At 33.5% G+C, this 12,515-nt stretch overlaps 1 protein-coding gene across 6 annotated transcripts in view; it reads left to right on the plus strand.

The window, feature by feature from the left end:
• LOC128015604 (protein WWC3) overlaps positions 1–12,515 on the plus strand; it is a 39,287-nt gene that overhangs the window by 16,569 nt on the left and 10,203 nt on the right. For 4 of the 6 annotated variants that reach the window (XM_052599584.1, XM_052599586.1, XM_052599590.1 and 1 more), the window contains exons 3-8: positions 1,710–1,913; positions 4,686–4,762; positions 5,665–5,744; positions 9,441–9,570; positions 10,548–10,667; positions 10,791–10,879. In XM_052599584.1, the coding sequence (XP_052455544.1) occupies positions 1,710–1,913; positions 4,686–4,762; positions 5,665–5,744; positions 9,441–9,570; positions 10,548–10,667; positions 10,791–10,879 (700 nt within the window). The remainder of the gene's footprint in view (positions 1–1,709; positions 1,914–4,685; positions 4,763–5,664; positions 5,745–9,440; positions 9,571–10,547; positions 10,668–10,790; positions 10,880–12,515) is intronic. The other 2 variants (XM_052599587.1, XM_052599588.1) reach the window with 1 other exon arrangement.

Raw genomic sequence — 12,515 nt, forward strand, 5'->3', positions numbered from 1 at the left:
CATCTGGCCCATCTGGTCAGTTCTGTTAAACTAGAGCTGTCAGTGAGTTGAATTAATTGCATGATATGCTGTTTAATTAAACAGCTGTCAAATAATCACCTAAAACAATATTTGCTGAGAAAGTCCTCCAAATTGCATTCAAAACCACAATTCGCCTTTAGAAAGTGGATAACTAAATAGTGAATAGACACACACACACACACACACACACACACGCACGCACAAATATTATAGCCAGTGCATTATTTGAGACACTACTATGAAGCAATAATAAAACATGTATAAACATGGTACAATGTCCAGAAACCGTGGTAGTAGCATGATCACACTTTAGTTTGTAGGACCAGTTCTCACTATTGACTTTGACTTTTGCCTCATTTATCTCCTACTTTGCTGCTCCTTAATAGTTAGAAAGGGAGTTCTTAAGTTCAGGTATGGGGTAGGACTAAGAGATCTAAAATATGGTCAGGCTGATTCATAATAAGGCATTAATGTGTGCTTTATAAGTACTAGGGATGTTCATTTGAACCTGTTAACAGTTAACCTGAATTTTGGCAGATTAATAAAATCAGTTTAAAAAGTTAAACGTTTTAAAAGTAAAAGATTTATTGGTTTAAAAAGTCATTTATTTATTTAATTTCAGAAGTTTATCAAAATATTTCAAAAGGTTTGCTACATGGTTAAAATACGCGTATAAACAAATTGTTTTTTTGTTTTTTTTTTACAGAGAAAAAAAACATTAGTCGCGTATAAGTTGCATTTTATAATTTAATTCAGAAATAGGCCAAATGCAGACTCTAAATATTTACAAACATTATAAATAAACACTGTAAACATAGCTAGGCTATTTTAGTTCCCCTCACTCTACAACGAATCCTCTCAATTAACAGTATTTAGAACAAGAATTAAAAATATAAGATGCTACAGCAATATAAACGTCAAGCCAACAGGAATTCATTTGGGCTTAAAACAAAAATGGAACCAATGTTGGGTCTTTCATTCCACACAAAATCAAATGTTTCTGTATTCGCTATATTTGGATTATTATTTATTGTGAAGGCTACTTCACTAAAGGTTTACCTTTATTTGTATACATTCACAACAAAAAAAATATTTTGTAATATTAGCCTAAAGAGAAATAGGATACTGCTTTCTGCCGTCTGGTTTTCTTGCGCGCAGCACAAAAATCAACCCAAACTCTGCATACTAGGCTACTTGTTGCAAAGTTTTTCGTAAATTATTTTTACTTAATTAATTATCTTATTTGGCCTATTTATTCGTTTGCTGCTTTTTGTACATGAAAATTAATTCCCGGGAAACAAATGTTAGTATTTTCAAACGGTCACAGACACTTAGCTATCTTCTAATTTAATTCAGTACTTATTTAAAATAATCTTGTCTGTTAACGGTTAATAATCGGTTAACGAGCGTCTGTTGTCGGTTAGGAAAAATAACCGAAATGAACATCCCTAATAAGTACTAATAAATAACCAATATTCTAGTAATATGCATGCTAATAAGCAACTAGTTAATAATAATTGTTATAATTGTTTCCACTATTTTTGTATGTTGTTCTCACTATCATTCTGTCTGTCTGTTCTAATATATGTGCTTCTTTGTTTACCATTTATAGTTATCGAATACTTCTTTATGGAGTACTTTATCATGGGTTATGGCTTTAATACTGTGATTATGTTTCTCTCACCCAGAGACAACCCAGATAGAGAACCCTCGCACTCAATGGCGTCAGGAGCAGGAGCGCATGTTAAAAGAGTACCTGGTGGTGGCACAGGAGGCTCTGGATGCCAAGAAAGAGATGTATCAGATCAAACAGCAAAGACTTGAGCTGGCACAGCAAGAGATGCAACTCTTCAACCAGCTGACTCAGGACGACAACCGTTCAATCACCAGCTGTGAGACATGCATCACATCTCACTTTAATCACACTCACATTACACACACTGCTGATCAGCCGTCAAACATCGCACCAGTCTATTAGTCATATTGTGTGAGGTTTTCAATGAAGGCATTGTTACTCTAGGCTTATTTCACTGTCACTCACTGGCTGCAGTCTGTTGCTTTCCTCACTCGTACTTCCATGGCCTCCTCCCTTCCTCCTCTAGTCCAACTCACCCCTGCTTCTCCCTTCACCTTCCCTTCCCTTTCCTGCCACCATTCATCAGTTATGCTCTTACTTCCTGTTTCTCACTAAAACATTTGGGCGCATTTATTCATACCATCACTTCCAGGCAAGTGTACATATTTTTGATTTGTTTAGAAAAAGTTGATATTATAAAATAATAAGGGTATTATTATTATTAATGGTATAGTCATTAATATTATTAATATTAAAGTTCATGCTAAAATTTAAATTCTGTCATTGTTTACTCCCCCTCATGTCATTCCAAATGTATGAGTTTCTTTTTTCTGCTGAATAAACAAAAAAGTCAGTGGCTATCGTCACCTGTTTGGTTAGATGAAAGTGGTCACAGTATTACATTTTTTTGGGTGAACTATCCCTTAAATATTAATAATACATATTTAATTCTAAAATTATTAAGATTATTAAGCGTTTTTCTGTAGAAAAACTTATGCAAAACTGCTGAAAAAGTTTTTTTTTCACAGAAATATATAGGGTGAGTGTGAGCACTGTGTGCTCATATGCTGCCGTTCTCATCGACGTCAAAATAAAAGTCCCACCTTGAACACATCGACCATGCAGAAAAACTTGACTTGGCCATGGTGATATATCGGTTGACCACAAAATTTTTATGAATAATCCTCTTAAAATTCTAAATATTAACATAATCAAAGCAGAAATATCGGTAACACTTTATAATAACTGCATGCTATTAATCATTAGTTAAGCATTAGGAAACAGTTAATTAATCATTTATAAAGCATTAATAGACATTTAAAAGCAGTTTATAAATACAGATATAAATGCTTTATACCTGTTTTAAAAGCATATCTATAATGTATTTAATAATTATTTTTCATACTTTATTAATGATCAATTTATAATTTCTAAATTAAGTATAGCATTATTTACACACCAGTTATTAAGGAGTTGTCAGTGGTTCATAAGATCACTTTTTTGGTAAGAAATTGTAAGTAAATGATTAATAAACTATTTAAATGTGCATTCATACATCTTTTTATTCAGACATATAGTAATAGTTACTTATAGTGTTAATAAATGGTTTATTAACATGTATTTCTACTGTAATTCAAGGTTAATTCATGTAGTTGTTAGTTAACTATTTTTGTGAGCTCATCTAAAGTGAGGACTATTTATGTGAGCTCATCTAAAGTGAGGACTAGTTATGCCTTGTAAAGCTTTTACAAATGAGATTTAAAGGCTGTTAATATTTATATGTTCTGTATCACTGTGTTGTGTTTGTTTCTGTTTTTTGTTTAGAAGATAACTAAGCCTTTAAATATCCTTTATAAATGCTTTACAAGGCATAACTAGTCCTCACTTTAGATGAGCTCACATAAATAGTTAACTGACCACTACTAAATGCTTTATAACTACCTGAATTTACTATATTTCTTGTGATCTTATGAATCACTGGCAACTCCTAAATAACTGGTTTGTAAATAATGCTATACTTCATTGAGAAATGATAAACTGATCATGAATAAAGTATGAAATTACACCTTATATGCTTTTAAATCAAGAATAAAGCATTTATATCTGTATTTATAAACTGATTATTACTGTCTATTAATGCTTTATAAATTTTGAATTATCTCTTTACTAATGCTTAATTAATGATTAATAGTGTGCAGTTATTATAAAGTGTTACTGAAATATCTACTTCTCTCTCCCTCTCAGTTTTAGAGAATATTTGAAAACTGGCAAATATCGGCCAATGGCGATATATCAGTTGACCAGAAAATTTTCACAACTTCTCTGTCCCTCTCAGATGTTCCTCACTTTTTCCATCTTTTGTTCTTTTTTTTTTTTTTTTAAGACGTGCATATCCAGCTTTATCAAAAAAGTATTGGGGCAAAACAATGATTTCGTGACACTTTAGAATAAGGTCCATTATTTAATGTAACTAATTTGGTTAACATTATCGAAGCAAGAACAATCCTTCTACAGCATTTATTTATTTAAATTATTTATGTTAATTTAAACTTTTACTAATGCATTATTCAAAAGTTGTGCTTGTTAACATTAGTTAATGCGCTGTGAATTAGCATGAACTAACAATTAATAATATATTTTCAATTAACTAACATTAACAAAGATTAATAAACACTGTAATAACATATAATAACAAATATATAGTTCATTGTTTGTTCATGTTAATTAATATATTAACTAACATTAACCAATGGAACCGTATTCTAAAGTGTTACTCAGATTTTATTTTATATAGTTTTACTATATACTGAAAGACACATGTCATGGTATTTACATTGGCACTTGTGCATATCTAATAATAACTAACTAAAACTAATGCGTATCTAATAATAAAACATGGTTTAACCATGGTACTCTTTGGCAGATGTACTGATTTCTTAGCTTTATATTTGAATAGTTCTGATTGGTTTGGATTAAATGACTTTAACAGTACATGCATAATACCAAGTTACAGTCAGTGGCACCACATGAGCAAGATGTGATTGTGAATAAAATAAAAAAAAAATTGACAAATTTTTCTCTTTCATAGCTCACTCTGGTTCCTCTTCAAATGCAAAATATGACCCTGACCAAATCAAAGCGGAAATCGCCTGTAGGCGTGAGCGGGTAGGTCATTATCCTCAGAGAACAATGCCTCATACGTCAGGCCCAAGGGGGGAGGCAGGGCCCCTCATGTGCTTGTGCTTGTGTTGATTGTGTGTTTGCATACGTGTGTTGAGGGGAGGTGGGTACCTTTAGGAAGAAGAGGCCTAGGTTTGGGTTCACTGCAGTGTTTCTCTAGGGCAGAGCTTGTTAGGCCTCTATGAATTAGTGCAGTACTACAGGAAAAGTCATTGTGTCAGAAAACTGGCTCGAGGATGATAAATACTACCTCTAAATCTTGACTAAATCTGTCGTATTAAACGAATAAATCACACAGATGTAAGAATTCAAAAGATTTTTTTTTTTTAGTTCCAAACCATATTATTTGTTTTCATTGGAATACAGTAGGAGAAATCTAGAAGAATATTTACACAGCTAGTTCATTTTCATCATGGCACAGCTTCAGGTTTGATTCTTGCATTTCATTCTGTTCCATACTCAAAACTGTTAGTCGTAGTGGTTTTGTCGTATGACAACATTGGGGTTTAGCCTGAGAAAATATATAATAACAGAATTTCTGAACAATTAGTTAAAAGACTTTTATCATAACTGATCAAAAAGTGGAAAAAAAAAATGTTTTTTAGCAAATAAACTCTATAATATGTCATGATTGGTCTACTGTGGCCTGTAACCTACATATCTGATGGTTTTCGCTGTATATTGAATGACCCTACATTCCTTCGTTGTGGTTTTGGGAGGGCTGTGTGTGTCCAAAGTCGTTTTACGTTTCTGTCTATGTTGGGCGGGTCGGGAAAGATTATACATATCTATGCTGATGACTTAATCTTGTTTTGCAGTGGTGGCTCTGAAGGGAATCCCGCAGTTTGTTTTGATGTGTATTGACTGAGTGGCTCTTGTGTCCACAGCTCTCCAGACTCAAACAGGAACTGGCACAGATGAGACAGGAGCTGCAGTACAAGGAAATGGGAATGGAGACCCTACAGGAGTGAGTTAAACTGAGTTGAACTCTGCCGCACACACAGCACGTGTAGTTTACAAATTAGTATGAAATTAGTAGCGTTTGTTATGGCAAGCATCACTATCAGGCCGTATTTAGGGTTAGTGGTTAGGGTTATGATTTTTGTCTGGTAGATTACAACTAGAAGGTGAAAAGGGAAAAGAATGTAATAGAGTGCATATATATATATATATTTTTTTTTTACTTTGGAACACCCTGACAACCACTCATATTTTGTTTCATGCATAAATATTGTAAAATGTTATTATTTCTTCCTGCCCCCAATCTTTTTCGTGATTTATGATACATGACCCCACCCTGTCTTTTAGTTTAGTTTCCTGCTTTGTCTTCTGTTTCCTGTTTATTCATGTTTCTGGTAGGGTAGTTGTCTTTTAACTGAAACTTTTCCAAGTGTCCACAAACTTTGCTCCTTGGACAGGTTCAGTAAGTGCACATCAAATGAGACGCAGCTTATGATGTCACTCTGTATTTCATCACTAGTCTTTTCTATTGCTCAAATCACCACACTCATATGTTAATCAGCAGAACTGTTTCAACAGTGATAATAATGGCAAATGTTTCTAAATTAGCATTTGGAATGATTTCTAAAGGATTGTTCCACACTGAAAATTTCAGCTTTGCCATCACAGGAAGAAATTACGTTTGAAAATAATTTTTTCAATATACATTTACAATATATTCGTTCTATTGTAGTTTGTTAATTTGGGTTGGCAGTTTCAAACAAACCCTACCCATTAGCTGTTTTGCTAGCACTCCAGTAATATTTTGCTTTTGAGTTCTTCATTTAGACAAAGTGGTCTTTATAGTTAGTATAGCAGTCTATCTTCTAGTGCATTCAGGGCTAATTTCAGCCCAATTTTCAGTATTATTCAGTTCAGTGGAGCAGAAACCAAACAGTTACCAGATACCAAACTCCAAAAGAAAATCTGATTCAATAACCTACTTCATGTCTGACTAAATGTAATGTTCTCATACTGTTTTCAATGCTAAAATAGAACAGAATAGTATTTAGGGTGCTGTGTTTTAAATAACCAGTGGAGCTGTTTGTTGGCTGTTCTGTAATGTTTGTGTAGCATTTTTCATGAATTTATGGTCCAGGAATGTGTGTGGGGAATTTTACCTAAACCCACAAAAAACTTTTTGTGTGTGTGTGTCTGGAAAAGGAGACTCCACCTCAGGAAGAGGATGCACCAGTTGACTGTGGGTTGCCAAGGCAGGAAAAGAGAGTCTGGAGTAGAGAGAGAGAGAGAGAGAGAGAGAGAGAGGAGGGGTGGGAAGAGACGAGGAGGGGGCAAAAAGTGCTTGAAAGCATTTTGAAAAACACAAAGATATCTGGCAGCAAATTCCTCTCTGCTTCCTGCATCCCAGAGAGGGCCCTTATCTCTTAGATAGAACACTACTCTTTGGTTCACTTTTTTAAATGTCAAAGAATCCATAAAAAATGTATCAAGATTTCCACAAAAGAATTAAGCCGCTCAACTCTTTTCAACGTTGATAATAATAAGAAACCAATGCAGAAAATTAGGTTCATTTCTGAAGGGTCATGTGACACTGAGAATTCAGCTTTGCCACGGCAGAAATAAATTACATTTGTAAATAAAAATGTATTCTAGAAATAGAGAACAGTTAAATTGCAATACTATTCCGAAATATTTTTGAAATTTTACTGTATTTTTTATCAAATAAATTAAGCTTTTTTTTTAAGCTTTAAAATCATTAAAAAAAAAAAAAACATAAAAAAAATTCTGTCCCTAAACTTTTGTGTATAATATATACACACTATACTATATATATTATAGAATGGCTATTAAAGGAATAGTTCACTCAAAAATAACAATATTTTATAACTTTTTATTTACTCAAACAGTTGCTGGTCGCCCTTTACTTCTCGAGTACAGAAAAAAACACTATGGAAGTCAATGGCTACCAAGAACTGTTTGGTTACCAGCATTCTTCAAAAAATAATTTTGTGTTCAACAGAAGAAGGAAATTCCTACAGGTTTGGAACAGCATGAGGGTGAATAAATAATTTATTTGGTGAACTATCCCTTGTATAACTTATAGTTCCTAATAAGCACACTACATTGGTTAAACTTAATTGGTGAAGCTGATTACTCAAAGCAGAACTGTTTAATTAATAAAGATGAGCATATTCCCTTAAACAGTACACCATGTATCTTATGACTTTAGGTAACCACATTTTTTCAGTTTATACTAAAACCTAACATGAGTGTAGATGAGAGAATAATCTTAATTTAATACCCACTTTATAAGAAATGTCTTCACATATCTGCAGGGAAACATATTAAACGTAAATTTGGATGGTATTGATAAGTTCACATTATCCCTTCCCTTTCATCCTTCTTTTTCTCATTCTACATCTTACAAACTAGCAGTCGGCATGTCTGTTCTGTGTCACCACTATTGGGGTGGATGGGGTGGGCGGGGTGGGCAGATGTCCGTAGTAAGGTTGGAGGTTTGAAGGGGGTAAACAAAGCCCTGCTTGTGCGGAGAGGAGGAGAGGAAGAGGCAGGGCAGGCAGGCTGACAGTACCTGCTTTTGGAGGAGGGTGGCCTGCAGGAAGTGGCTTATGGCAGGAGCTCAGGCTGTATGCCAGAGACACACTCCTGTTAATATAACCATCATATTCAACACTTTCAATGTCATATGTTTCATTTCTCATCATTTCATGTCCATTATCATCTGTATGAAAGCTGAAGATGTTATTGTTTTTTCTGTTCAATAGTTTATTGAGAGACAAAGTATTTCATAATGCTTTCCTGTGCAAACTGATGTACAATGAGGCATTGAAAGGCATTTTTATAACCTTAAGACATTTTTTTAAGCTAGTTTAGCTGGTTGTTTCTGTTTCTAGAATGGCATCCTGTTTCTCTGCCCAACATTTCAGGCATTACACTCTGGAGGATATATATCCCACAGTGCTTTGGTGCATTGGAAGGCAGACATTCCCCGACGGGAGGGTTTTAGTGCGGTGCTCTCCAGTTTCACTTGCCTAATTATTATGCCTTTGAGACTAGAAGCTGGTTTAAGTTAAAACAATATTATTCCAAGACAGATAAATGGTTAACCAGTCTGTTAGACACTAGGCAACTTTTAATAAATCGAAGATCTCATCTACCACTGCCATCTATCTCTGACTGATTTTGTTTTTCCTCTCTCTTTTAAATTCTCACACAATACTGTATGACTTAGATGGTGGTATATTAACTTTTTTGTCGAGCAGTGAGGTTGGATTGGCTCTGGTGGTGTAACGCCCTGTTTGGCGTAAATAAACTCTGATGTCATTGCTAGTTTAATTCTTTATAATTAGCTCAGCAGCATGAGGATTCTTTAAACCATATATATATGTTTATGAGCATACATATCCTGGTGCATGCAGAATAGAACACAATTTCAGTCTACGTTTAGACTCATCCGCGCTACAACAAATTGTGTCTAACAGCGAGTCACCAGAAATGATGGCATATGTCTAGTGCTTGATTTGATCTTCTAGAGCTCCAATGCATTATTTTGTGTAAGAAAGAAATCTGTGTATTTGTATTTTCTGTTCTGTTCTTTTCTGCTCACTGTGGCCCATTAGCAATTCATGTCAGCAGATTAACAACATGCTGATGTTTTTTCCTTGTGTGTTGTCTTGAGCAGAATTGATCGGAAGATGTCCAGCAGTCAGACCAATTACAAATTAGATGAAGCACAGGCCATCTTCAGCGAGCTGCGCAGCATTAAAAAGGCCATCAGCACCGGCGAGAAAGAGAGGCAGGACCTCATCCAGGTTAGACAGACCCAAGTCCATCATCTCCATAGATTTGTGTGTGTCTGTGTGTCTCTGTGTGTGTGTGTGTGTGTGTGTGTATATATATATATATATATATATATACACACACACACACACACACACACACACACACACATATATATATATATAGAAATTAATGTCAGTGTTATTTTGGTTTCACTGAGATTCTATTGTATTTTTCAATTTCGAATTTTATTTGGGGTTTTATATATATATATATATATATATATATATATATATATATATATATATATATATATAGTATTCTTATATTTGTTTTCTAGAATTTAATGGCAAAGTAACAAGTTAACACAACATGTAGTGTCAATGATTTAGAAGATTCACTCAGAATTGTTGTTACAGAAGTAAAATTTATTGCAGACAGAATTTCATGTCAGTGTTTTCATTTTGGTTTCACTGAGATTCTGTTGTATTTTTATTTTTCAATTTATAATTTTAATTTAAGCTTTATTAAAAAAAATTGTCCCATTTATTATAATTGTTTTTTAAAATATATTTCTATATAATTTTTTATATTTTTGTTGAAGTTTTAGTTTATGTGAATTCATCAAATTAAATTAAATGAAAATGAGAAATGTTGCTATATATATATATATATATATATATATATATATATATATATATATATATATATATATATATATATATATATATATATATATATATATATATATATAATTTTATTTCAGTTAAAATTGAGTTTATTTCAAGTAGCAAAGGTTTCCTTATGATTATGGTCTTTAGTTAGTATGGTTTTAGTTCAGCTGTACTAAATGCATCAATCCTCACTGGATAGACATTGATATGTCCCATCACCTTCAGCTCCCTCTCAAATATCTTTTATTTTAAGAGGTGCTGCCATCTTGTGGCCACAAGTGATCACTTCCTGTTATGAATATCTCTTTAATTTGTTATTCTTTTGTTGTGCTCAGAGCCTGGCCAAGCTGACGCTGAACTTCTGTGACTCCATTAATGAGGTGGCCAACAGTGCAGAAACCTGTAGTGTGCAACAGTACACAGACACTGGCTGCCAGACTGATCTGATGGGAGAGGTTTGTCAGGATTTTGCTGTTGTCATTGTTTTACAACTGAAGTTTACGTTATTTTATATTTGAAATTAAAAATTTGTGTCATCACAGAAATACATTTACAATTATCATGCTGAGTCCACTTAGTTTTCTCTCTTACAGTTTGGCACCCAGGACCCATCGCTGCTTGCAGACAGAGTCAAACTCAGTTGGCAGTATGAAGAGGCTAAGAAAAAGTAAGTGGATTTGCAAATATGCACTGCATAACTGTTAGAAACAACAGACATATCGCATGCTGCATAACAGTAATTAATTTTTTTGAAATTATTTTTATGAATAACCTATAAACAGACCTACCATAAGCTCTCAGGTTGTTAAAAGTATGTATGTACAAATGACTATACAGTATGTACAGAATTCAAAATTCACTGTGGTTTCTGCATCATTAAAAAAAAAAAAGTTTTTTACATTTATTATACATTTGCAGTGCATCATGGACTGTGTAATGTATCACAATGTTAAGCACACAGTCTTCAACATTTTTTCTTTCATTTTAATATATTATAATTTTATAATGATGTGATTCATCTTGGAGTTGGTTGTTTTGGTTTGGAACATTTAGAGGAATTTCTTTAAATCCCAAAGGGGAAAAAAAATTAATGCAAATCTTTTTTTCCTGAACCCGGGCTGCCAAAATAAAGTTGGTGGTCACTGTAGCATTTTTATGCAGTCGCGGAAATATATGGTCAGAGGTTGTTGTTGCCATATGGCATTGTAAAGGGGTGTTCTGACAGATGCCAGGTGGTCAGATACTGGCCAGTATCTATATGACATTGTGCTTACTAAATATGCATAGAACATAATGTTATTATATGAATCTCCACCCATTTTTATCTACCGTGTAAAAGATGATTCAGATCACTATGAAAATAGTATCACGCCTCCCAATATGAAGGAGAAAATAGTATCACGCCTCCCAATTCCTCCTTTGAGGAGGAACTGATGCTGTAGCTTTTGGCCTCTGTGCTGTAACAGTGGCTTCATGCAAACCTTTTTACAAGATGCATGTTTCCATGGAAACAGAGCTGGCCATAAAGTGTGAGGTATGACCTCAGAGAGAGAGAGAGAGAGAAAGAGAGAGAGAAAAAGAGAGAGAGAGAAAGAGAGAGAGAGGAAGTGAGGGGGGAAAGGGGTAAAGAGAGTGAGTTGAGAGAGGAGAAAGCTTTGGAAACTTGCATGCTCTTTGCCTGAGTCACAATATCTGTACTCCAAAAGTGCAGAAACACAATTTCTCACATCAAACATAAAGCTGCAGTCTCTGTCTGTTCTTTAATTTTTTTGCCATCATTTTTACACCCTCACACACATACATATTCACAAATTTACATTATTTTCACGCAGTTGTTCCTGTATTCCATTATAACATTATTAATTTTACTATAAATAAAAATTTCAGTTTAGAATTTTTTTCCCCAAAGATCCAACCCAAAAGTAATACTGCGAACTTTTATATATTTTTACAATATATATTAAAATATTTTTAGTGTCACGCGATCCTTCAGAAATCATTCTAATATGCAGATTTGCTGCTCCAGAAACTTTTATTAATTTATTATTATTTTATAAATCAGTTGTGGTGCTTAATATTGTTTTTTAATATTGAATTTTAATACTTTTTCAGGATTCTGATGAATAGAAGGTTCAAAAGAGCAGTGTTTATTGAAAAAAAAGAGCAGCGTTTATTGAAAAAAAGAGCAGCGTTTATTAAAAAAAAAAGTCATTTTTGATCAAATTGAATGCATCCTTGTTGAATACATTTTTTTATTTATTTTTTTTTAGTAAAAAAAATCTTACTGACTTCAAACTTTTAAA

The sequence above is a fragment of the Carassius gibelio genome, chromosome A6 (assembly GCF_023724105.1).
Source record: "Carassius gibelio isolate Cgi1373 ecotype wild population from Czech Republic chromosome A6, carGib1.2-hapl.c, whole genome shotgun sequence".
In the NCBI taxonomy this organism is placed as follows: domain Eukaryota; kingdom Metazoa; phylum Chordata; class Actinopteri; order Cypriniformes; family Cyprinidae; genus Carassius; species Carassius gibelio.